Source organism: Anolis carolinensis, chromosome 5 (assembly GCF_035594765.1).
Source record: "Anolis carolinensis isolate JA03-04 chromosome 5, rAnoCar3.1.pri, whole genome shotgun sequence".
Classification (NCBI taxonomy): Eukaryota; Metazoa; Chordata; class Lepidosauria; order Squamata; family Dactyloidae; genus Anolis; species Anolis carolinensis.
Genome location: NC_085845.1, coordinates 109,450,610 through 109,476,764, shown reverse-complemented (window position 1 = coordinate 109,476,764; position 26,155 = coordinate 109,450,610). Strand labels below are relative to the sequence as shown.

Genomic DNA, 26,155 nt, shown 5'->3' with positions numbered 1-26,155 from the left:
AGAAGTAAAGGTTTTCCCCTGACATTAAGTCTAGTCGTGTCCAACTGGGGATTGGTGCTCATCTCCATTTCTCAGCCAAAGAGCCAGCATTGTCCGTAGACACCTCCAAGGTCATATGGCCAGCATGACTGCAAGGAGTGCCATTACCTTCCTGCTGGAGTGGTGCTTATTGATCTACTCACATTTACATGTTTTCAAACTTCTAGGTTGGCAGAAGCCAGGGCTGACAGCGGGACCTCACCCCGCTCCCCGAATTCGAAAAGCCGACCTTTCAGTTGGCAAATTCAGCAGTTCAGCAGTTTAACCCACTGCACCACCAGGAGCTTCCTTCTACAGTGATTCTATAAGGTCACAACAGAGATATTTTCAACAATTCAAATTCGTATTTTTGTTTGCTTTTTTTTAAAAAAAAGAACATGCTGGAGATTTGAGTACATGATGTACTACTGATTTAAGGTGTTGGAGGGAATGTATACATGCATGCAGGTTCTGTGTAAACGGGATTTCCAACACATGGAAGAGGGGGCAACATCAACCATCCCATCTCAATAGCCCACCCACACATTCATTTGTACACTTTATATTTTATATGTTTGTATTCTTGCATATACATCTAGTAACAGACAAACTTTAGTGACATGTGTCATTTGGAATTTTTAGTCCAAATTCATAAAGATCGATGGCAGTAACTGTTAACATTCAGAGGGCGAATACATGCACAATCCATTCATTCAGAATAGTGGAAGAAAAACAGCATGTAAGTACTGCTGAATTTATTGATTTCATGAATGGTTGGTTCAGATGTGATTGCCTACATATCAATTTCACATAAATTTTTAATGGACATAAAGATTAAATTATTCTGACTATGCACCTAAAAAAGGTGGTGTGATAGCTGATGTTCTCAAATGTGTTCTCAATGTATGAAGATATTGAAAACAGTTAGAAATGTTATTTTTTCTGTTTAGTGTGATTTGAAAAACTCCAAATTTCCAATTAAATAAATGGTTTCTCATTTGTCGTACTTGGTTTTTTTTGTCTGTTACATGCTCTGAGCAACCATGGTTCATGCATGTTCTAATCATTCTCAATGACATTGTGAGTGCCTTTGTGCTATGACATGAACAGTGGCCATGCCTTATCTCAGGTTTTAGGTGTGAAATGTCAGGGCCTTAGATACTCCTGACCTAAGAGTCCTTGTGGGTGTTATTTTGATGAGGCAAAACAATGGGAATTTTAAAAGTTTCTATCAGAAACCTTGCAGCTGACTGTCACTTTGCTTTGTTCAGCCTCAGCAATGAATCCAACAACCCATGGATGAAAGCAGAAGATCTTTGCTGTCCAAAAGGAGGAATATAACAGTGACCACAAGCTGACATTGAACAAGGAGACAAGGAACAAGAAATAAACAAAACAAACAAAAAACCAGGGTGGCCATGAGAAGGCTCCAGAGGAACTGTGCCAAGAACAGGAGAATAGAGCTTCACATCTGATGAAGCCAAAGCAGTAGGAACAAGAGTGGAATACAATAACTGGTCATTTCTAAACAAGCAAATTGTACTTTTGATTTTGTAAGCCCGTTTACCTTTTCTGAAACAGAGAGCTGGCTGATCAGGTTAGAGTTACTAGCCAACCAATCTCCCTAGAGATTTTTTTTGGGACTTCAGTAAATGGCAGCAGTGTTTGTAAACTCTAAATTGTGACACTGAATAACTCTCTATGTTTTCTTGTTCACCCTCCTTCCCACACACACATACTGATCTGCATCTCTTCTCTTTTTAATCCTTTCCATCCTTACCACCAGATACATCTGATTTGCCCTGTCTGTTAAAATTGATAAAGATTGGTTGCAAAAATGGTATTCCCCATAGTAACCTATGGATGCGAGGAGCTGGACCATAAGGAAGGCTGAGCGAAGGAAGATAGACGCTTTTGAACTCTGGTGCTGGAGGAAAATCCTGAGAGTGCCTTAGACCGCAAGAAGATACAACCAGTCCATCCTCCAGGAAATAATGCTCACTGGAGGGAAGTATATTAGAGGCAAAATTGAAGTATTTTGGCCACATCGTGAGAAGACAGGAAAGCTTGGAGAAGATCATGATGCTGGGGAAAATGGAAGGAAAAAGGAAGAGAGGCCGACCAAGGGCGAGATGGATGGACGGTATCCTTGAAGTGACTGGCTCATCCTTGAAGGAACTGGGGGCAGCAACGGCCGACAGGGAGCTCTGGCGTGGACTGGTCCATGAGGTCACAAAGAGTCAAAAACGATTGAATGAGTGAGACGACGACAACAGCTGCAAACATGAGTTTGAAATTACCATACATTACCAAGGAAAGAAGACACCTCCAAAATAATTACACTCAAAAGACCCCGAGAAACCCAAAACAATAAGGTTTGGCAAATGCCGGACTCTCAAACAGAGATTGGGTAGTCCCGCTTGTGTCACTCCACTCCTGAGCGTTTTATACTAGAGGATTGTGGCTGCTTCCGGTTACCGGGGGGAGCTAACTGCTACACTTGGCTGCAGTGGAATGCCAAGGGACTTGACAGCATGTAATGCACCTGTGACAGGAGTGACACCAGTGGAACTACCCAATCTGTTTTGGCTCAGCATTTGCCAACCCTTATTGGCCTTCTTGAGGTCTTTGGAGTACAATTCTCGTGGGGGATGCCTGTCTCCTTTCCTTGGTCCTGCTGCATTCTATTGCCTATTGATTTTATTTTTTACACATATAGCTGCCTGGACACTATTTAAGTTGACTTTTTAATGAACTACCCTGTTTCCCCGAAAATAAGACATCCTCTGAAAATAAGACCTAGTAGAGGTTTTGCTGAATTGCTAAATATAAGGCCTCCCCCAAAAGTAAGACCTAGCAGTTGTTGTTTTTTTGGGTTTTTTGGAAACTTATCTGCCAAACAGAACACCTGAGCATGCAGGATCGGTAAATATACATACCATAGATTGTTGTACATGGAAATAATGGTAATAATAAGAAATTCTTGATAGGATTTACAGTTTGTCTGGTTATGCTGGTTTGTGATGACAATTACTGGCCAGTATATAATAAATGTTCATTTTTTTTGTTCAACAATAAATGTGAATACTTCTGCACGGAAAAACCAAGACATCCTCTGAAAATAAGACCTAGTGCATCTTTGGGAGCAAAAATTAATATAAGACACTGTCTTATTTTCGGGGAAACAAGGTAGGGGTTATTTTTGGAGTAGGGCATATATTTTGAGCATCTTCGAAAATTGTGAAAAATCATGCTAAGGCTTATTCTCTGGTTAGGTCTTAATTTTGGAGAAACAGGGTATAACTACCACATAATACCCTGTTTCCCCAAAAATAAAATCTACCCCAAAAATAAGACCTATTGTGATTTTTCAGCATTTCTGAGGATGCTTTAAATATGAGCCCTTTTTCAAAAGTAAGCCCTAGATATAGTTCATTTAAAAAGTCAATCTGGAAAAAATAAGACTGCCCTTGAAAACAAGATCTAAGGCATCTTTTGGAGCAAAAATTCAAATAAGAACCTTTCTTATTTTGTAGGAAACAGGGCAGTCACACCACCATGTTTTGGGTCCAAATGAAAGGTATCTTTGCTTTCATTGCATAATAGTCGCAGCCCTACATCGCCCCAATGTACTGCTTCCCCTCTGCTTCTCCCCTTTCAGGAATGGCACTTCTTTCATTCATTTACTCACTCACTCACTCACTCATTCATTCATGCTGACATGATCACCTACCCACTTGCCTGCCTGCATGCCTGCATGCCTTTCCTAAGGGGACTTGCCACAGCGAAGTCCAAAAGCTCAGCCTTAGCCAAGAGAAGCACCATAGCCATTTTTATCACATAATAGTCACGCACCCATCCAAAAAGTGTGACTATTATGTGATAAAATATGGTATACTTTTATTTAAGTTAAGGAACACCGATGCACTACAGGTAGATGGCTAACTGTTGTCGGGACTCAAGGCTGTGTAATTCTTAATCTGAAATGTTTTAAACGCCACTGGGGATATAAATGCCATTTTTCTACACAACCAAATCACTATGTTCAATTTTCCTCCCCATTCCCAGTCAAGAAGTGTGATATATAAAGAGCAATGGGAAAGTATACAACAAACGGAGATCCCAAAATTAATCCATGTCATCCATAATTTAAAAAACGAGGCACCTAAAGCCCATAAGTGTTTCAGCCTTGATATTCTATGGCTTAAATCTCTTCATCTTGTAAGAGCCCATGTCACTTAGATGTCTATCATATATGTTAGAAGTGTATAATGGCAGCAAGATACTAGCAGGTTTTGGTAGTTATAATTCATGAAATGTTTTCTCTTCAATTAGAAAGAGATCCATTGTAAAAAAAATAGGTTCCATTTAAGAAATACACTCTTGATTTAATGCATTTTTACGTAAGTGAGACTTATGTAAAAAAAAAATCTGGAAGATGTTTCAGCTTTATTTCAATGGTTCTGCTTTACATTTTAAATCGATGTTTAAGGTAAGATCTAGAAGAAACCTGTGGCATATAGAAAAAGCATACATACACAAAGGGCTATGTATAAAAAATATCAAGGATACAGCCATGTATGGCCTTTACAATGTCTTTGAAGTGCAATGTGCATTGTCTCTGACACAGAAATAGTCAATCTGATTAGGGCTAATGGGAGTGGTGACCTAACAACAACCAAATGGTCTCAAGTTCCCAACCTGAGGTAGATAGAAACATTTCAAAACTCAATAATAAAGTACACCACGAGAGGTTCGTGGGAAATACTGTAAGTATGACACTGGTCTAGTCTACATCCCGATTGAGTTGTGTGCCAAAATTTAGAATTGTGCTATAGCTTACTTACAAAAAATCACTAATGCTAACGGAGGCTTTATCATATTGACAATAAAGTGAAAGCAGTTCCCTACAGAGATATGATTAAAAAGTGATATTCCTACCCAATGTCTAAATTCCCCTCCTCCCGGTACTTTTGTGGGTCATCCCTGACATGTATCACATCTCTCAATATCTTACTGAAACAAGATTAATGCAATGTGATATAAATACAATCATCCAGCAGGGATGGGGACTTCAAATTCTTTATTGAAGCATTTGCTACATAAGAAAATATCCAATCTGTAGTTATTTGATGCCTTGCCTTTTAATGAAATGGATAACATTACGCTTGGCTGAAAGGCAGTCCACTGTTATCAGCTTAAAGAGTTTTCCCAACAGCATCAAAACAACCAGTATAAAAGAGATTTTCTGTATGGTAGAAATCAGAAGAAATCATATCCTGTGCAGAGCAAACGTTTCTTAGTTATTCTGGCAAATATAGCATGTGCCTCATAAAAACATTTGTATTTTCTTAGATCATTAATGATTTTAGGGAGAAAACAGAGATGTTAAACATGTTTCAAGATATTTCTGTAAAAATGAAGTATTTGCTGTATAACTGACATCATTATTGACATTTCTACAAGCTTTAGAGAATCCAGATCAACCTGGTTTTGTGTCTCTGCAACATCCAGGGATAATCAATGCTTATCTAACTCAGCTGAATCAACTGATCAAACCATGTCAGGGAACAGAATTTATCAAAATGAGAAAAGGAAGGTTGACACAGAAACGGCACTATGGATGCAAGAAATCTAGAAAGGCTATTTATCATTGTTTAAGCAGTTTGCTATAGCCTTCAGGTGATTTCTTTTTTTCTAGTGAAGGAGTGGCAACTGTGTAGTGATGGGGCAATTTCCCTCTACAGCCCTCCAGCAAACTGGACCATATTTTTCAGAATGGGTTATGTCACTTCTACTCACCTCCTTAGTCAATTTACAGCTGTTTGAGCTTTCTGGGGCTCTACAGGGTGAGGAAAATAAACTGCTGCATTTGCAGCCGTGTTGAGTGTTTAGGAAGCCCCCAGTGGAGCTTTGTGTTAAAGCGCTGAGCTGCTGAACTTGCAGACTGAAAGGTCGCAGGTTCAAATCCGGGAGCAGAGTGAGCGCCCGCTGTTAGCTCCAGCTTCTGCCAACCTAGCAGTTCGAAAACATGCAAATGTGAGTAGATCAATAGGTACCACTCCAGTGGGACGGTAACAGCGCTCCATGCAGTCATGCTGGCCACATGACCTTGGAGGTGTCTACGGACAATGCCAGCTCTTCGGCTTAGAAATGGAGATGAGCACAAACCATCAGAGTCAGGCACAACTGGATTTAACGTCAGCGGAAATCTTTACCTTTACTGGGTGTTTAGAGTGGGGGCCCTTCCACACAGCCATATAACCCAGAATATCAAGGCAGAAAATCCCACAATATCTGCTTTGAGCTGGGTTATCTGAGTCCACACTGCCATATATCCCAGTTCAAAGTAGATAATGTGGGATTTTATTCAGCTGTGTGGAAGAGGCCTCCTTTTGGGCATGAAAACCACTGAAAAAAATAACATGAAAGAACTGAGAACAGTCTAGGAGACTTTAAAGACAGAGCTTCTGAACTCCGCAGCATTCAGCCCATGGATCACACTTTGTCAGTACTACCTGTTCTTGTGTATTAATGCGGTGCCACTGCACATGCGGTGCCACTGCATGTCTGAAGCAATCAGGAAAGTAGACTTCTCTACATCATACTGCCACTGCCTCAGTCATTTGTAGCTTTCCAACACTATAGTCTGGCCACCCATATATCAACTACTATTACTCTAATTTCCAGTAAGATATAAAAGTCATCTTAAATGCTGAACTCCACAGTTTGCACAAAACCAATTTTGTGCTGTAGGCTATATTTAAAAAAAAAAAAAGTACTGGCAAAACCATCTCTAAGCATTCCTTGTCTGAGAAACCCCTACAAAATTCATGAAATCTCTATAAATTGGCAAGTGACTTGAAGGCACATATGCACATAATCTTTGAATAGTTTCCTCAAATAGCAGGTGTGGAATAATAAAGCCCTCTTCAAAGGCATATGAAGTATAATCAGAAACTGCTTGAAGTCAGCCAAGTTGCAAAATCATCGGCTTACAAGCCAAAAGATCCTACTGAGCTCTTTGTCAGTATATCTATTACGTCTGCATGACCGCAAGCTGCAAGCCACTTCTCATTATGTAAAGGTGCCAACATTTTCTACATATGAAATTATGAATATAGTCAAGTGTTTTCTGCAACCAGGCTTTTCCATTCACTGAACATAGCATGGAAACTAAAGATAAAAATCTCAGCCACAAATGACTGTAACATTAATGTGGTAGTGATATACAACTGCTAACCCTTTAAATAAATTTTAGACAGTTCAAAGAGCTTCATGAATATCCTCCTGTAACCCTTAACAAGTTTTAAGACAGATAGGGAATGCTGTTGAAAGAGGGGTTAATTCAGATAAAATGCCATAGCCATGAATAATAGGAGTGTATGACAATCCGGAGATCAATTCGGATTTTGGATAATTTCGGCGATTTGGCAGCCAAACTGCCAAAATACAAACCAGAAAAGACACCTCTGAAGCCTTACTAGAACAAAATGTGAGCCGCCAAATCTTTGGGCTAAATTTGAGAAGGATTTGTTGATTTGGACTTATTTTTCATGAGCAGTTGTTGGCATAATTGTGCTTGCACACAGTTTTTTTTCCTCTTAGTCTAGCCATAGCCAATCAGAAGTTGATAATGGATCGTGAAGGTTTTGGGCAAGCTGGTCTATACATAGCCCATGAGGAGCACCTCCATTTTATAGTGTGGTGGTGTGTTGTGGAGAGAACGTGTAGCTTCATTGGTTTATCTTCTCTTACTTCTGTTCTTGTGCAGTGATGCTGCCTGTGACTCAGGACTTAAAGTGCTAGCACTAGCTTTTGGAAAATTAAATAAATTATCTTTCTTTCAACATCATTCTTTTTTTTTTCTTTTAAATTTTTATTATGAAACATGTTTTCCAGAAGTGATACATTAAAAAGTGGGGGAACAATCTGTAGGGATAGAAAAGTAGGAAAGAATAGCTCTTCTCTAAAGGTCTACTCTACTCTACTCTATATATCTAACACTAAGGGTAGTTGGGTACGGGAAATCAGGGAGGGGATAGGGGATATTGTCAACTTCCAATCTCCTTCTTTGCGGCAAGTTCTTTTCACTTCTTTAATGATCGCTATGGCTTCCCCTACTCTTGCCTAGACCTTATTTTGTTTCATTCTTACTTATTCTTCTAAATCATTATTAGCATTTTCATTTTCCTTTGTACCATATATTTCTTTAGTGGTGACCAATCTGTTTTTCTGCTTTTCACTCCTTGAAAGTTTTTTAATGTTTGAGTCAGTACATCCATATTCATAGTATCCATTATCTTTAGTATCCATTGATCAATTGTGGGTTTTTCCTTGGATCTCCAAACTTTCGCATAATTAATCCTGGCAGCCGTTGTTAAAAAGTGGAAAAGTTTCTCTTCGTTTTCTGTCATTTTGAATTCAATTATTCCCAACAAATAATATTCTGGTTTCAATTGAATTTTTACATTTAAGATTTTCTGTACCTCTTCATGAATCTCCGACCAATATTTCTTAGCCAATCTGCAATTCCACCACATGTGTATAAATGTCCCCATTTTTTCTTCACATTTCCAACATTTATCACTCAATTTTGAATACATTTTCGCCAATTTTTGAGGTGTAATGTACCACCTATACATCATCTTAATCCAATTTTCCTTTAAGTCTTGTGCATATGTCCATTTGTTTTTTATTGTCCACATTTTCTCCCAATCTTCAAACATTATTGAATGGCCTACGTCTTTCGCCCACATAGTCATACAGTCTTTTGCTCCTTCTGTCATCATTGACCATTCCAGAAGTTTTTTTTATATATTTTCGATATTAATTTCTTATTTGATTTCATAATTCTATCCCATGTTGTTTCATTTTCCTCAAAATGAATCTTAATATCCTGATTGAAATAGTCCTTTATTTGAAAATATTGGAACATCATTCTTATCTTGTCTTCTTATTCCAACCTTGATTTTCCAAATTCCACTAGGGAGGTGTGGGTGGGTATGCATTGGAGGGGGGAGCTGTGAGTTGAAAGAGCTTTTTGAGTATTTTTTTATTCTGCTACCAGTATTAAATTTTTTAATTTTTTTGCTATTGATAGTTGACATGCATACCTACCTACCTACCGGTACCTACCTAGTACCTACCAACCTTCCTTGCAATACCAACAGCCTATTCCCTCCCCCCCCCCCCCCCACACACACACACAAAATGAGAGAATATGACCCTCACCAGTTTCCCCATTGGTGTCAATGGACCAAATCTTCCCAAAATGGAAACAGAATTCCGAATCCCAAATTACAAATACGAACACCCCTTCTCTATCTCCCAGAATCTTCCCAAAAATGGAACAAGGGTTCAACCAAATTTTGAAATGAAAATGGAGACCATTAAAGTGCTGTCAAGCTGAATTAATTGTACAGTATAGATACAACCCTAGAGATGGAAAGAAAGTACAAAACTATTTGAAAAATTGTAAACTATAATGTTCTTCAAGTGTTGGGTCTCCTTAATTAGAAGACTGCTGGACAGACAACAATCTTCACAGTCTGGGACTTTTCTACACCAATGGTTCCCAACCTTTGGGGGTCCAGGTGTTTTGGATTTTAGCTCCCACAGTTCCTAACAGTTGGAATGCTAGCTGGGATTTCTGGGAATTTAAGTTGGAAGCCCAAAGATTGGAAACTACTGTTCTACACAAAACTTTCAAGTGGTTGTTTTGCAAAGAAGCTAGCATTTATGCACAGAAAACAGCGTTTTTGTGTGAAAAAATAACATTTAAATGCAAAAATATTAACTCATATGCAGAAAATAATATAATGGGATTTATTCTATGTAAAATTTACATATGGCTGATTTGCATAGAAAACAGTAATTTCTGCAGAGGGATAAATATTTCTGCACTACAATATTTTTCATGCAGAAATTGCTATTTTCTACACAAAACCACTACAGACAAATTTTGCATAGAATTGCAAATACCTTTCCAAATTTGCATTCTTTGTTTGGAGTAAGAAGGAAATTGTTAAAATTACTCATTGATACTTTTGTGAAAAAGCATAGTGAAAAATTACATCCCTACACCAACCCAAACATCCTTCTCTCACTCCAACCATTGTCTAACTCAAAAACCTTCATTTTATTGAACAGCTGTCATTCACCCAATAACATTTCCCAGCCTTATGTTAATCTCATGCCTTATGTCATTCACTCCAACATTCTATTCTCCCTCTATTTTCCTACAACTCCTTACCTAGTATTTTAATGTAGTAAAGGTAATGGTTTCCCTTTGACATTAAGTCTAGTCGAGTCTGACTCTGGGTGGTGGTGCTCATCTCCATTTCTAGGCTGAAGAGCTGGCATTGTCTGTAGACGCCTCCTGGGTCACATGGCCAGTATGACTGAATAGAGTGCCATTACCTTCCCACCGAAGCAGTACCTAATGACCTACTTACATTTGCATGCTTTCTAACTGCTAGGTTGGCAAAAGCTGGGGCTAATAACAGGAGCTCACCCCATCCCAATTTGAACTGTTAACCTTCCAGTCAGAAAGTTCTGCAGCTTAGCGATTTAATCTGCTGCGCCACCGTGGTCCAAAATATTCTAATCTACAACCAATAAAATCAACAATATTTCCAAATACAAGCCCATGACATCATGGATGCTTTGGCATACAAAGTCTGTCTTAAAATAATTGATTTGAAATGAACGTGTGATAACGTCACTTCTACCATTGTACACCAACTGATTTTCAGCCCATCCTGATGTAGACAAAGACGTCAAATGTTTATAATCTTTTGGATCAGGTTATCTTAAGATGATAGAGATAAAGTGACAGGGCAGCACCTTCACTGCCATAGCTTTAAGTGGCAATAAAGAGTACCAAAGTAGCATTCCTCATTGAAAGTAGAATGACTCAATGAGAATGTGATCTCTACATGTAGCACCCAGGGACATTACTGGATTAATAACATTGATGTTTCTCTCAAGAATAAAGTACAGAAACCAATTGTATTGGCAATGAGTGATGTTGACAGCTTTGATGCTTAATGCAACTCCATTGCCATATCAAGCAGCAGCCACATCTTTTCCTGAAAGAGAAAGACTGAAATCCCCCAATCTCACCTCTACACCATTAAGTCATGCCTCAAAAATTCTCAATGTCACCATCCTTTAGAGGTTATTTTGATCAATAGTCTATATATTTTATATCTATGTTCACAATTTATAACAACCTTTTCTGAATTTGGGGGGGGGGGGCAGTTCTGTTTTTGCCTGCCTCCCGAAAATGAGCTGGCGGCTGAACATCCATTTTCGGTCTGCAGCTGAAAAATGTGGCTAGATCTGGCCCATTGGCAGCAATGGGGTGGGGAACTTCATGAGCTCCCCTTCCCATTATTTTCAAGGCTATTGTGATGAAAATGGCCACACTTGGAGGACACATCTACCACTGCTGGCCCACCAAGTTTCATAATGTTTGGATCATCTCTTGATTTTTAGATTTTTTTCTAGAAATGATATCTCCTTAAAAATTCCCAAAAAGGTATCCCTCTTGGCCCCACCCTGTAACTTCTCCAGGAGCAGCAGCAGGGCACCATTCCTACCTGCCAAATGTCAAAGATGCACTTCTACAACAGGCAAATGATGATGATGATGATTAATTGAAATTAAGAAGGCAGAGAGATTGCAAAAGATAGAATAGGTACAGGAAGGCTGGTAGAACTCGGGTTGGTGGTGTTTTTTGCTGGTGCAATTCTTTGGAATAATCTTTTATGTCCTGATGGAGGTTGGAGTTAGAGAGAGACGATGGGTTCTGTTGGCTTGGGAAAGCTTCCACAAAAGCCCAATAGCATCATCATCATCATCATCATCACCATCATCACCATCATCATTGGGTGGCAACAGCCAAATTATTATTAATTATTATTATTATTATTATTATTATTATTATTATTAAATGAAATTAAGAAGGCAGATATAAACAACAGAGAAAACTTGTTTGCAAAGGAATGAAATTATAGGTTTTGGTGGTAAGATTAGGTAGGTAGGTAGGTAGTAGTTTTCTGAGAATGAGGCTTTGTTGTTGATGGAATTATTTGCTTTTAATTACTCTGATTTCATCTGCTTGGATTTTTTAAAAGTGATTTTTATTGTAATATATAAGTAATGTATACAGTGAAAGCGAGGAAAACATCAGTGAAAGATTAGAGAGATTAAAGTACAAGATGAAAACCAAGGATTGAATAAGTAATACAGATAGTTCAACAAAATAATAATAATAATAATAATAATTAAAAAAACAGAAAAAAAGAAAAAATGAAAAAAAGGGAAAAAAAAGACTTCCCATTGTCGTCTTGGGATCTACCGTCGTAATTTTCTTTTTCAGTAGTCTGCTTGGATTTTAATGTATTGTCCATTATTTTATTTTGTGTATCGTTGAAATGTTTTAAGTTTTTGTCAAATATGTTGTGTCGTTGTTTCGGGCTTGTCCCTGTTGTGAGCCGCCCCGAGTCCCTTCAGGGAGATGGGGCAGGATATAAAAATAAAGTTTATTATTATTATTATTATTATTATTATTATTATTATTATTATTATTATTATTATTATTGTTATTTATTATTATTATTATTATATTTTAAAAGTTTTTCTGGAGAAGGAGCGGGAGGAGAAAAATATAAGGAGAAGAGAGAATTGAAGAACCTAGAGGGTGACTCAAGGCTCAGACCACCCTAATATATTTAAAGAAAAGCACACCCACACACCCAAAAGATGCTCTTTCTTTTCTCCTGAGTCTCCAAATGCCTGCACCCACCCACACTTTTTAACTCCCAGTCCCATTAATAAAAATAATCAAGAAAATAAAGGAAAATAATAATAAAAAAATCAATGCTAGAAGCCAAGCCAAGCAAAAAGCTAAAGCAGAGCTGCAAGCGAGTGGCAAGGCAAGGCAAAATAGGCAAGGCAATCAGACTGAAGCAGCACATCTCAGAGCCAGGATGCAACTGAGCAATGGAAGTGCTCGTCCCATGAAATAGACACAGCTTGCATAAGATGCATCGTGGCGTTCTTCTAATTCGATTGCCCCACAAGGCAGGACTCGCAGGAAAACCCTGTGCAAGCACGTGGCAGCCTCTCTGCATGACGTGTGCTCCCGAATAGAAGGGAAGTAGCCATGCCCTGCAGCCATGTGGGCCATTTCAGGCAAAAAAAAACATGGAGGCTGTGCCCTTGCCATTATAGCCATCTGACCAGGCTTTAGCACCCGAAGGCAAATGGCCAAAATGAATCCGTGCACAAGTCTAATATTTTATTCCTGGTAGAACAAAGTCACTTGTCATGGAGACAAGTGACTATGCTGATTGGCATGGGAGGTGACCATATATAGGCTTTACACAAGTGTCAGAAGAGAAGGAGATCTCAGAAGGGTTTTAAGCTTCCACAATATTGCAAACTTCATGGAGTAGCTCCAAATTCTTGCAAAAGGTTCACCATTTCCATGACTTGAATCAGGACTTATATGTTCACCAGCCTTGGGCTGGCTTGACAGGAGTTGGGCTGTCTTATGTTGATCTTCAGAAAACCTGGCAATCTTATTTGAATAGCTAGAAGTTCTGCCAACTTCAAGCGATGGAGGCTAGTTTGTGTACGGTAAACAAGACGTATATTTTCCTTGCCAACTATACTTTACTCCTTCTTAGGTCACAGAAAATGGTAAAAGTAACTGCTACTTAAAATCTCATTTATAACAGATCTCACACTATTTTTTCACTTCATAAATCCTATCCAGTTAGAAATGTTTTATGTTGTATAAGCAATTAGAAACAAAAATCATGCTACTGTAAATGTTATAAACAAGTTGTCACTTTTTGTATATGTATTTCCTGACAATTTTGTGAAAACAGAACAAAATGCCTAAGTATATACTAAACTTTAAAAAAAATAATGGGCCTACTGGATTTGAAGTATTCTGTGATTAAACATCAAAGTTGAAAAGATTGATCTTTCAAGAGTAAGTTCATAAATGTCTATTGTCACTTTACTTTAAACATGGGTGTTTAAGCCTCCATGGAAACAATAAAGGCTGTGAAGAATTTTACAAATCCTCCCCCACTCCACACACGTAGGTGTTAATTAAATGATCATTTAATAGTGAAATGTACACACAACATTTTCATCTACTGACAGCACATCCCATTATAAATCTAAGGCAATAAAAGTCCTGGTGTTAATACTCTGAACCTAGTTCCCACAACACTCTAAGATGCTTTGTCATGTCTAAGGTTAAGCATCTAGACACAAAACAAAGATTGCACCACTCAACTTCCAGTTCAATTTTCCCATCGCCCAGTGACCTAGGTAACACTTGGAGCAATAAAGAATAAATTTAATTTCTTCAGCATTTTGTGAGGATTAGGAACAATTGTTGGCTAGCAATGACTTCTTATCCTTGGATTCTTTCAGAGTATTCCCCCACCTCTAAAAGGAAATTCTGATAGTTTAAGACACAGAACAAACAGAAGTTTAAATTAGGGGTTTTTCAATCAATTGGAACAGTTGGAGGGGAAGCAATCAACTTTCCTTTGAGCGTTTCTCAGCTATTCAGTTACTGCAAGCTTTAATCTCTAACTACCATCACAGTTTGCAGTTACACATTCTGTCATTATTCTGTTTTCATTTCTTCCTTTTTATTAATCAAGACAACATAGATATACATAAATGCCTACGCAGCATGAGTTTATAGTCATGTTGCCTTCTTTATAACATGTTCTTGTCTTATTTTTGTGCCATATAATACTGTTTATTTCCTAGCCTTTTTACATTTCTAATTGCCTCCTACAAGAAGATGCAGTTTCCTACATCATAGTTTACCCAAACTCTCAAAGCTGACTCATCTGGTAATTGAATTAGAATCTAACCTATGTCTATTTGGCTACATCTAGCAAAAAAGAGCAGCACACACACACACACACACACAATCTGAAACTGGTAGGTAGGCAACATTCTGTTTTTTGAAAATTCTCACTACACGCTGCACACTAAGAGTGTTTCCAGATGGAGGACTCCTCCCACTAGCAATCAAAAAAAAATTGCAGCCACATGATCTTGGCGACTGAGCATATATTCTACAATGAGAAAAAAGTGAACATGAAGATGAAAAGCAAGGAAAAGTACAAATTGAGGACAATATTGTCTGAAACCTCTCTATAATTCAATCAATGATGTAAAGCCATAGCATGATAAAGGCCTCAGATAAAAGCCTCAACTAAAACTGTGCTGGGGCTTTATTCAGATATGCTGCTAGTATAGGTTAGATTTTAAATAGTTTTTTCCACTCAAATTAAGCAAGATTTATATTACACCTGTGTGAAAGCGCAAGACTTAGGAGCCTACTTCTCTTTTATAATAAAGGTAAAGGTTTCCCCTGACGTTAAGTCCAGTCATGTCTGACTCTGGGGGTTGATGCTCATCTCCATTTCTAAGCCGAAGAGCCGGCGTTGTCTGTAGACACCTCCAAGGTCATGTGGCCGGGATGACTGCATGGAGCGCCATTACCTTCCCGCCAGAGCGGTACCTATTGATCTACTCACTTTGGCATGTATTCGAACTGCTAGGTTGGCAGAAGCTGGCGCTAACAGCGGGCGCGCACTCTGCTCCTGGGATTTGAACCTGGGACCTTTTAGTCTGCAAGTTCAGCAGCTCAGTGCTTTAACACACTTCGCCACCAGGGCTCCATCAATCTTTAATACTGATTATGAAAAATAGCTAAAATACAGGAGCCACTGGTGTCAGCCTGTTCCTAATTTCCACATTTAATTAAAATCTGAAATACTAAGAAAGAAAAGAAAAGATCAGACACTATCAAGGGAATATGAAAACAACAAATATGAGAGGTCTAGGTGTGAATGATTCTCGATGTCTCACTCTGCAATATTAGACATTTGAGAAATGAAAGAAAACTTCACAAGGGCATCCAGAATTCATATTTGGATGGGCATTGCCCACATCCACTTACCTATTTTAGCTACAACTCTGACCCCAGGTATATCATAAAAACAAAAAAAGAATATTTAGGTTGACTATCAATAAAACCAGAAAAAAGGTGAGTACTTCGTTCTACCAGATATTCTCATTTGATTCTTCTAAGATTCAAACAGTACAGCTAGCACTCTCTCCAGTCACCATATTAATGCTGGTAAACTCATAGTATGTGAGAGCGATCATGGTGTTGTGGTTTGAATGCTTAACCACCACTCTAGAGACCAGTTTTCCTATCCCTGGTCAGCCAAGGAAACCCATTGAGTGGCCATGGGCAATTCACTCTGGGCCTTTCCAAACAGCCATATAACTCAGAATATCAAGGCAGAAAATCCCACAATATCTGCTTTAAACTGCGTTATCTGAGTCCCTACTGCCATATATTCCAGTTCAAAGCAGAAAATGTGGGATTTTGTTCAGCTGTGTTGAAGGGGCCTCTCAGCTTCATAGAAACACAAAGACAAACACTTTCTAAGCCACCATGAAATGTTTACAAGGTCACTACAGGTTGGAAATGACTTGAAGGGACACAGCAGTAACAACATACAGTAGAGTCTCACTTATCCAACACTCGCTTATCCAACGTTGGGGATTACTTGATTACCTGATAACTTGATATTGCTTTGCACCTTGGCCTGGATCTTTTGACCCAAATCGGGATTTTAATATTATTGTCTATATTGACTTTTATGACTGTTTTTAATCATGTTGAAGTTTTACTGCTCAGTTTAATGTTTTATCTGATTTGTGCTGTCGTGTCTGGGCATGGCCCCATGTAAGCCGCCCCGAGTCCCTCCGGGGAGATGGGGCGGGATATAAGAATAAAATTATTATTATTATTATTATTATTATTATTATTATTATTATTATTATTATTATTATTATTATCCAACGCATTATTGTAGTCAATGTTTTCAATAAACCGTGATATTTTGGTGCTAAATTCATAAATACAGTAATTACTACATAGCATTACTGCGTATTGAACTACTTTTTCTGCCAAATTCGTTGTCTAACATGATGTTTTGGTGCTTCATTTGTAAAATCATAACCTAATTTGATGTTTAATAGGCTTTTCCTTAATGCCTCCTTATTATCCAACATATTCGCTTATCCAACATTCTGCCGGCCCGTTTATGTTGGATAAGTGAGACTCTACTGTAGTATGAAATTTTGACTGCAACTGTTTTACTGCAACAGACTGCAGACCTGTGTACTCAAGGGGAGCGTAACTCTCCCTATGAACCAGCATAGGCTCTAAGATCTGCTTATACGATTAACTACTACAGTATTTATCAATTTTCCCATACCATGTAAACAAGTCAAAGAGGAAATTATCATGCTATTATTGCAGAGAAAAAATACTTCTAATTAAAACCTGTGATAGTAAATCTATTTTGCTTTTGTTGCTCCAAAGTGATATTTCAATTTACATTAATTTATGTAGATGGCATATGCAGCACAATTTCAAGCAGCTACATTTCGGATAATCAGAATCTGCCAAACATTACTAATCAGTCAAAAAATATTTTTAAATAAATAATCTTAAATGAGATAGTCCTTAAGCCTTCTATCTATTTGCTTGCATTTTAATAGTACACTTTTCAAAATAAATTGCAGTTTAATACTGCACTTTTCAAAATAAATGTATAAACCACTGATTGAGCCAAAAAAAGTCTTCTACTGTGACCATAAATGTTTTTATTTTATATCGGAAAAGAGCAGAACTGACTTTTGTATATCATGCATTCTTATAATATTTATATAATGTGATTTTATTTTGTAATGGTGTCTGTTTTATATGAACTGTTGTTTTGTAGATTGTTTTATATGAATTGTTGTTTTTACATTGTTTTTAGGCATTGAATTTTTGCCTATTTACTGTAAGCCGCTTTGAGTCTCCTCGGAGAGAAAGGCGAGGTAAAAGTGATGTAAATAAATAAATAAATAAATACTGTAGTAATAAAAGATATCAAGAATTTTTCTTGAGCACTTTTCTTCCACAGCCTTAACCATTCTTATCTCCCTACCTGGTGTTATTTTCAAATATACACAAAGCAGGCTAATATGCAACAACTAATGCAAGGAGCAGAACTGCTCATCTAAATAACACAGCAGTCATCTGAGGAACTTTTATTCCTTTCGCTTCAAACATCTTCAGCGTTCCCAGGAATAGGAGTCAGCGGTAGCTATCACGGTAACTCACGAGATGAGTAATGATGTCGATACGACTGGACAACGGTAACCCTAGCAACTGTAACCTGCAATTTCTGCGTAACCATTGTTGGATTTATTGTGGCAGGGGCCAAAGAGGCCAGGAGTAAAATGAAGCAGAGGACTATGGTGTCTGACACATCTAGTACCACACACTTTAATCATAGCTGGCAGAAATTAATTTGGGAGGAATTTTGCAAGAGCTCCCCATGCAGTTTTGTGCTTTTGTTGTGCACTAGATGAACCTGTCTACTAAATGGACAATCAAAACACCCAGGTTATGTTGAAAGCCATTTCCTTCCTCCTTCCACCAAAGGCTTTAAAAAGTTCAATGGAGTTACAAAGAAACAAGTAAATATGCACATATATTTTTCTTATTCTTCCAATATTGATCTAAGGATCAATGTCAAAAAGGTTGCCTGCCATTATACATTTCCTGACAAAATACAGTTTATCTGCCAGGAAGTTTACACAAAAGCAAATAATTCTGAGGAAGAGAGTCAGTCTTCTTTAGAAATACAGTTTCTATAAAAGTTTCCTTTAAAAACCACTGAGCTTGGGATCCAAAATTAGTACCCTGAAGCAAATGGCAATCGATGAACTGTGGTCTAACCGGTCAAATTAAGCAGTCAAAATCTATTTGCTTCAGACAGGCAATCACTAGCCTGTAATGGTTCCCTGTATTAATGGTGCTATTGCTGATATCAGATATACACACATGTGGACTACCAGACACAATTCATGCCATTCCAAGGAAATAACAAGAAAGATATACAAAAAGCAAAATCTTTACCCACTCGGGCCTGGCCTCTTGCTACAATGCTCTTAAATTGGGTACTTCTAAAACTCCTAAGAAACCCACCTCAATCTGACATCACAAAATCAATAATTTTTAAAATTACTGCTAGCATGTGTTTAATGATAGTTAAGATTGCAATAGACGAGCTTCTCGTTCAAAGATTGACAACACATCATTATTCTTAAAAGATGGTTTTCAGATTCTGTCCTTAACACCAATAACAGGTATTGCTTCTTGCAAAAAATCAACCTCATACTTTTCTTACATTTGCCATCTGTCATCAAGTGTTTGTAATTTTAGGACGTTGCTGTGCAAGGTATGTTGAATTGATGTTATTTCACAGAATTCTGCTAATGAACTGGATAAATAGTTCTGCTACTTAGATTAGTTAAAAACACAGCTGTAACTCTACTTCTGTTTTTGAGAAAACATCTTGACCTGAACACACTATGTTCTCTTAATGCAGCCAAAGAGAATTTGGAGCAGACGATAAGTATAACTGGCCACTAGCAGCATGCAATCATGTGTAATATTTCACATGTATACCTCTCTCTCCTTGTGTAACATTTACAACACACAAAAAGCATATGAAACTCTTTACTTGGCATCTTTTTTACTTGACTTAGATATCAGATGCTTAAGACTGAGGCTAGATCTACACTAACATATAAGGTAGTTTCAGAATGTAGATTAACTGCTTTGACCTGGATTATATGAGTCCGCACTGCCATATAATGCAGTTCATTTGCATTCTGAAACTGCATTATATGGGTGTGTAGATCCAACCTGAGATGTGCAGTGACATAACAGTACATAATACAATTTGTTTATGATCCATAGACCTATCCATGAACAAACAGCCGTCAATAAATTCTCCCATCTCAGGAGAAGTACATTGTACAAAATTAATATACATGGTTTCAAGTAATAGCCTTTTCCAAGGTTACTTTCTTTCTCAGCCTAGTTGCCACTGCAAGAAATTTTAGTACTATGAGGGGTCACCCTGTGGTACTTGTCCTCTAAAAGATATCTTACAATCTCCTGCGGGGATGGCTGGTCATGTGGGATATAAAAGTTGGCTACATTGCAATGTGTAACAGCAGCACTGCAATAAAATGTGTTCTATTGTTTCTACTTCATTTCCCTCACAGGGGCATAGTCTTTCGGAGTAAGAAATTCCAGACAGTCTGCCTCTTAGTAGCTCTGAGGGAAATACGTTTAATCTCACCTTTGTAAAGAATCTGTGATATTTGATCACTGTAAGGCACTGACACTGACATAATCATTATAGCAGTTTACTGAGTATCATAAATACAATTTACACTCAAGACCACACATCTGCGGATGCTGCAGGCCAGGGAGTGCTGTTGATGGCCTCCCTGGATAGAGTCTGAGGTTACCCTGCCTGGCATGTATTTGTGTCAAGGCAGGGCATATGGAAGAGCAGGACCAGAGTTTCTAAAGCCCTGACTGCCCTCCTCTGGCCTGCTTTTTGCTCTATGCCCTCGTTCAGCTCTAATAGTTTTAATATTTGAGGTTTTATTTAGTTATGCACACAGACAGGCTTTCATGCTGGCTGGGAAAGAGAGTGGCTTTGGGGCAGACATGGAGACTAACTCTCCCTTTTTTAGTTGTGGGACTTGTGGGGAGGAGTCACTTGGTCTGCCTTTCATCTGGGATGAGCAATATCAAAATAATGGATTGTCATTAGAGTCAGGTGTTTTTGCCGAAGGAGAGACTGGGGAGGCTTTGACTAAGGTAGACGTCTGGCCCAGCCAAGACCCCAACCGGGTTTTAATCTTAAATAGTTAAAAGGTCAAATAAAGTGGCCCTTGTTTCATCCAATCTCATGTGTCTTGTCTCATTATTTCAGGGTTGGTCATCAATAGAAAAGAAATGCTGATTCTCGAAATCAGTGGTTCCCAACCTTTGATCCTCCAGTTGTTTTGGACTTCAGCTCCCAGAAATACCAGCCAAGTTACCAGCTGTTAAGAATTGTGGAAACTGAAGTCCAAAGCACCTAGAAGACCAAAGGTTGAAAACTACTGGCTTAAATAAAAGCGAGACCATTTTGACCTTCTTTGCATGACTTACAATTTAAATATCTCTCAAATAATGACATTTCGTCTGAAAACGTACAAGCTTCTTTGACTACAGATAAACACCTCCAATACATTTATAAAGGCATATTAATACATGTTATAGGCACTCAAACTTCTGTACAGTGTCATTTCCCATGCCAATAAGATTATGCTCAAGATCCTGCAAGGCAGACTCCAGCAATACATGGAGCGAGAGTTGCCAGATGTCCAAGCTGGGTTCAGAAAAGGCAAAGGAACGAGAGACCAAATTGCCAATATCCGCTGGATAATGGAGGAAGCCAGGGAGTTTCAGAAAAACATCTACTTCTGCTTTATTGACTATTCTAATGCCTTCGACTGTGTGGATCATAATAAACCATGGCATGTTCTTGGTGGTATGGGGATACCAAGTCACCTTGTCTGTCTCCTGAGAAATCTGTATAAGGACCAAGTAGCCACAGTAAGAACAGATCACGGAACAACAGACTGGTTCAAGATTGGGAAAGGAGTGCTGTATACTTTCACCCTACCAATTCAACTTGTACGCAGACCACATCATACAACATGAATGGCTTGAGGAATCCAAAGTCAGAGTTAAAATTGCTGGAAGAAACATTAACAACCTTAGGTATGCAAATGATACCACTCTGATGGCTGAAAGTGAGGAGGAGCTGAGGAGCCTTATCACCAAGGTGAAAGAAGAAATTGCAAAAGCTGGGTTGCAGTTAAACGTCAAGAAAACCAAGATCATGGCAACTACACCTATTGATAACTGGCAAATAAGAGGGAGAAAACGTGGAGGCAGTGACAGACTTTATATTTCTAAGCGCGAAAATCACTGCAGATGCAGACTGCAGCCAGGAAATCAGAAGACGTTTCCTTCTTGGGAGGAGAGCAATGGCCAACCTTGACAAAATAGTGAAGAGCAAAGACATCACACTGGCAACGAAGGTCCGCATAGTCAAAGCAATGGTATTCCCCATAGTAACCTATGGATGCGAGAGCTGGACCATAAGGAAGGCTGAGCGAAAGAAGATAGACGCTTTTGAACTCTGATGCTGGAGGAAAATCCTGAGACTGCCTTGAACCGCAAGAAGATCCAACCAGTCCATCCTTCAGGAAACAATGCCCGGCTGCTCACTGGAGGGAAGGATATTAGAGGCAAAGCTGAAGTATTTTGGCCACATCATGAGGAGACAGGAAAGCTGGGGAAAATGGAAGGAAAAAGGAAGAGAGGCCGACCAAGGGCAAGATGGATGGATGGTATCCTTGAAGTGACTGGCTTGATCTTGAAGGAACTGGGGGCGGCGACGTCTGACAGGGAGCACTGGCCTGGACTGGTCCATGAGGTCACGAAGAGTCGGAGACGAATAAACGACTGAGCAGCATAGGCACTCATAGTTTGACCAACCAAGCTCCCTTAGGTATCTAGAATGTTCCACTATCTAGTGATCTATCTCTTCCATTCTACAACAATTGCTTTTTATGTCAGGAACACCCTTCAGTCATGAGACTGTAGTTATCTCTCACATCTATGAATGATTAGCCAAGTTGGCAATTTATAATTATTTGATATTACAACTAAACTTTTTTTCTTGCAGGTAAAATACAATTAGAAGCTGCAGGATCTGTTTTTAATGTCTTGAAATAGCATATTTATTACACAGCTTTGTAAATTAAAATGTAACTTCACCAGTATTCAATAAGGTATGGGCACAGGCAAGCAGTAAACTCATGAACAGAGAGTGTGCATGAATGCATATCTCATACAAATTCCACTGGTTTTTAATGTAACAGTATTAAAAAAAATCACATCTTGCAACCCAAAGCTTACATCAAAGTACTAAATCTAAGCTTAAATTCATTGTCAGTCATAAAAACTGAAAACCAACACCAGGAATAAGTATATCTTGCAACAGAGAAGGAACAAATCACTTAAAAATAAACTATAAACTTTGAACCCGTCCTAAAACTTTGAAGTGATGCCTTTAAAACAGTGGTTCCCAACCTTTGGTCTTCCAGGACTTCCGCTCCCACAATTCTTAACAGCTGGTAAACTGGCTGAGATTTCTGGGAGTTGAAGCCCAAAACAACTGGAGGACCAAAGGCTGGGAACCAGTGTTCAAAAAGGAAGTGAGAAGCAAGATGCACTGATGTAACTCCAAGATCAATCCTTAGTATTATGATAAGCTTAGCAAGAATGTTTAGACATCCCATACTTCCTATTTCAATTAAATTATAATGGAAACAAAATTATCAAAAAACATGTCATTTTAAGCTTCTGCAAAACAAAACAAAAAACCTGGAACATGCCATGTTAAGCTTCTGCAAAATAAAATATATATTTGACCCTGTACCAGTGATGATTTCAGTATTTAGAAATACAGTAGAGTCTCACTTATCCAACATAAATGGGCCGGCAGAATGTTGGATAAGCGAATATGTTGGATAATAAGGAGGCATTAAGGAAAAGCCTATTAAACATCAAATTAGGTTATGATTTTACAAATTAAGCACCAAAACATCATGTTAGACAACAAATTTGGCAGAAAAAGTAGTTCAATACGCAGTAATGCTATGTAGTAATTACTGTATTTATGAATTTAGCACCAAAATGTCATGATTTATTGAAAACATTGACTACAAAATGCATTGAATAATCCAGAATGTTGGATAAGCGAGACTCTACTGTACTTGAAACTTGGACTGACATGTCACAATCTGTGTTTGGTATAACAATTTTGCTACATTTTCCTCAAAAAATAATGCACATAATCAATTGTGTATTTTCAATGCACAGGCAACTCCATATTAATACTGCAATAATAGATGTCTAGACCTCAAAGTAATGCCGAATGTCATTTATGTCTTCGGTACCAATATTAGTATTATATTTAGGCAAGACTTTAAAGAAATCAGACAGCATTTAAAAGGGTCTTCTTTATTGTATGTTTTCCTCTTTCAACAGCACAGACATCAGAAAAGACTTCTGAGAAATCCTTCAGTTGCACTACTTTGCAAGAGAGTTACATGAGGTCTGAGAAACCATTGTGTAGCTCTTCAAATCCTTGGGTTTGTAATTAAAGAGACAGGATATCACAACACACAACACACTTGACAAGAAAAGCCTTCAAAAGCTCAGCAGTCTTAATTTTTAAATTCCAGCATTACATGGATAATATAATCCCACTATTCAGAAACCACAATTACACACTACAAGAATGCCAATCCTCCTCAAACCACAACTTCGTGGACCTTTTCTGTTGTTTTTTTCAGACCATTTCCTTTCTATATCATTGTAAACAAAGAGAAAAGAAGAACCTCCAACCAGAATTCCAGGCAAAAATTCAATCTACCTCATCAGTGAAAAGCAGTGGCAAATGAAGAATGAAAAACCAAGATTACCTTTAACCCAATTTCAGAATTTAAACCAGTCAATTATAGCTGTTGAAACTAAAAAACAAAACTAAAGCTTTCCACATGAGCTATCAATAAAAAAGAAAAGAAAAAGAAGGACTGAAGGTGCCTTGGCTCCAGGAGCAAATAAAACACTTATAGGCATGTTTTATTTATAACACCGAAACATTGAGAACCATCCCAAAGGCTTCAAAATTGACATGTAATTACATTTACTTACAGTCTGTAGAGTTTCGGAGTCCCAAGGAACAGCAATTCAGAAAGGAGCTGAAGATTATTTCTGTTCAGACGCCTTTGGTAGAAAAAGAAAAGAAGGCTTACAACTCAAATAATCATAATATTTGCACTCTACTCCGATGTGAGCAAACTAGACATCTCATGCAGGAGGAAGAGATAGTTTTAATTCCAGGGACCACGTAGAAAAGGTAAGTCAAAACACCACTACATTATAATTATATATGCTAATATAAAATGTACATAAATGAGTTAAATTCCTCTTTGCACTGTTCCACATGAACAAAAAATGTTGGAAAATACCAAGAATAAGCCAAGAAACTGCCTTACTGCAGGTATTTACAGTGACTCTCCATAAGATTTGCTTAAAGGAACCATTCAATATTATAGCAGTTTGTTCTTCTTCAGGGAGTATTGCCAATTAAACAGACTAAACCTTGAAATCTATATATATAAATGAGTAATGGTGTCCTTCCCTCCCACTAAACAACAAAAGTACAAGCCCCAGAACCTAGAAATTTGGCAGCACAATCCACCATCCTTGCCCCTAGGTTCCGACAACAAAAAGAAAAGAAAAATAAAGTCCTAATTAGAGGGAGAGGAATAATTGTTTTTATCCAATTGCTGCCCGTTAGAAGGCTAAGCTCCACCTACTTGGTCTCCTAGCAACCCACTCAACCCAGAGGACAGGCAGAATTAGGCCTCACTTAGGCGTCTTCCACACTGCCTATAAAATACAGATTATCTGATTTGAACTGGATTATATGGCAGTGTAGACTCAAGACCCTTCCACACAGCTATATAACCCATTTATAATCATATATTATCTGCTTTGAACTGGATTCTCTTGAGCATGACCAGGCAGACCACAGAACTCAGAGCAACCCAATACAAAGAGAAACAAAAATAATAAAATAAATACAAAAAACAAATTAAAAAAAAAACAAAATATAATAATACAATTAAAAAACATATATAAAAATAATATAATCAAATAATAAAAGATAATACATAAAAATAATAAAATAAAATAATAAAAACACAACAAATAAAAAAAGAATAAAAAATAAAATAAATACAAATAATACAATAAAAATAATAAAAAATACTAAAAAATAATTAAAAACACTAAAAAATTAATACAATAAAATACTATAATAACATAAAATAACTATTAGTATTAGTATGCCCATATTTATTCAAAAGGATTTCTAGCATACTTTCCTATCCAACATCAAAGGAACTGCAATATATCACATCAGATCCAACAGAAACCCAAAGAATTCCTAGGCCAGAAAAGAACACTTTGGAACTTGCTAAGAGTACTTCCAAAAGATAAAACAGCAGTCTCTGC

General features: G+C 37.9%; 1 protein-coding gene across 13 annotated transcripts in view; it reads right to left on the bottom strand.

Moving 5' to 3' along the window:
- slit2 (slit guidance ligand 2) overlaps nt 1-26,155 on the bottom strand; it is a 344,726-nt gene that overhangs the window by 276,917 nt on the left and 41,654 nt on the right. For all 13 annotated transcript variants that reach the window (XM_062982142.1, XM_062982137.1, XM_062982140.1 and 10 more), the window contains exon 4: nt 24,788-24,859. In XM_062982142.1, coding sequence (XP_062838212.1) covers nt 24,788-24,859 — 72 coding nt within the window. The remainder of the gene's footprint in view (nt 1-24,787; nt 24,860-26,155) is intronic.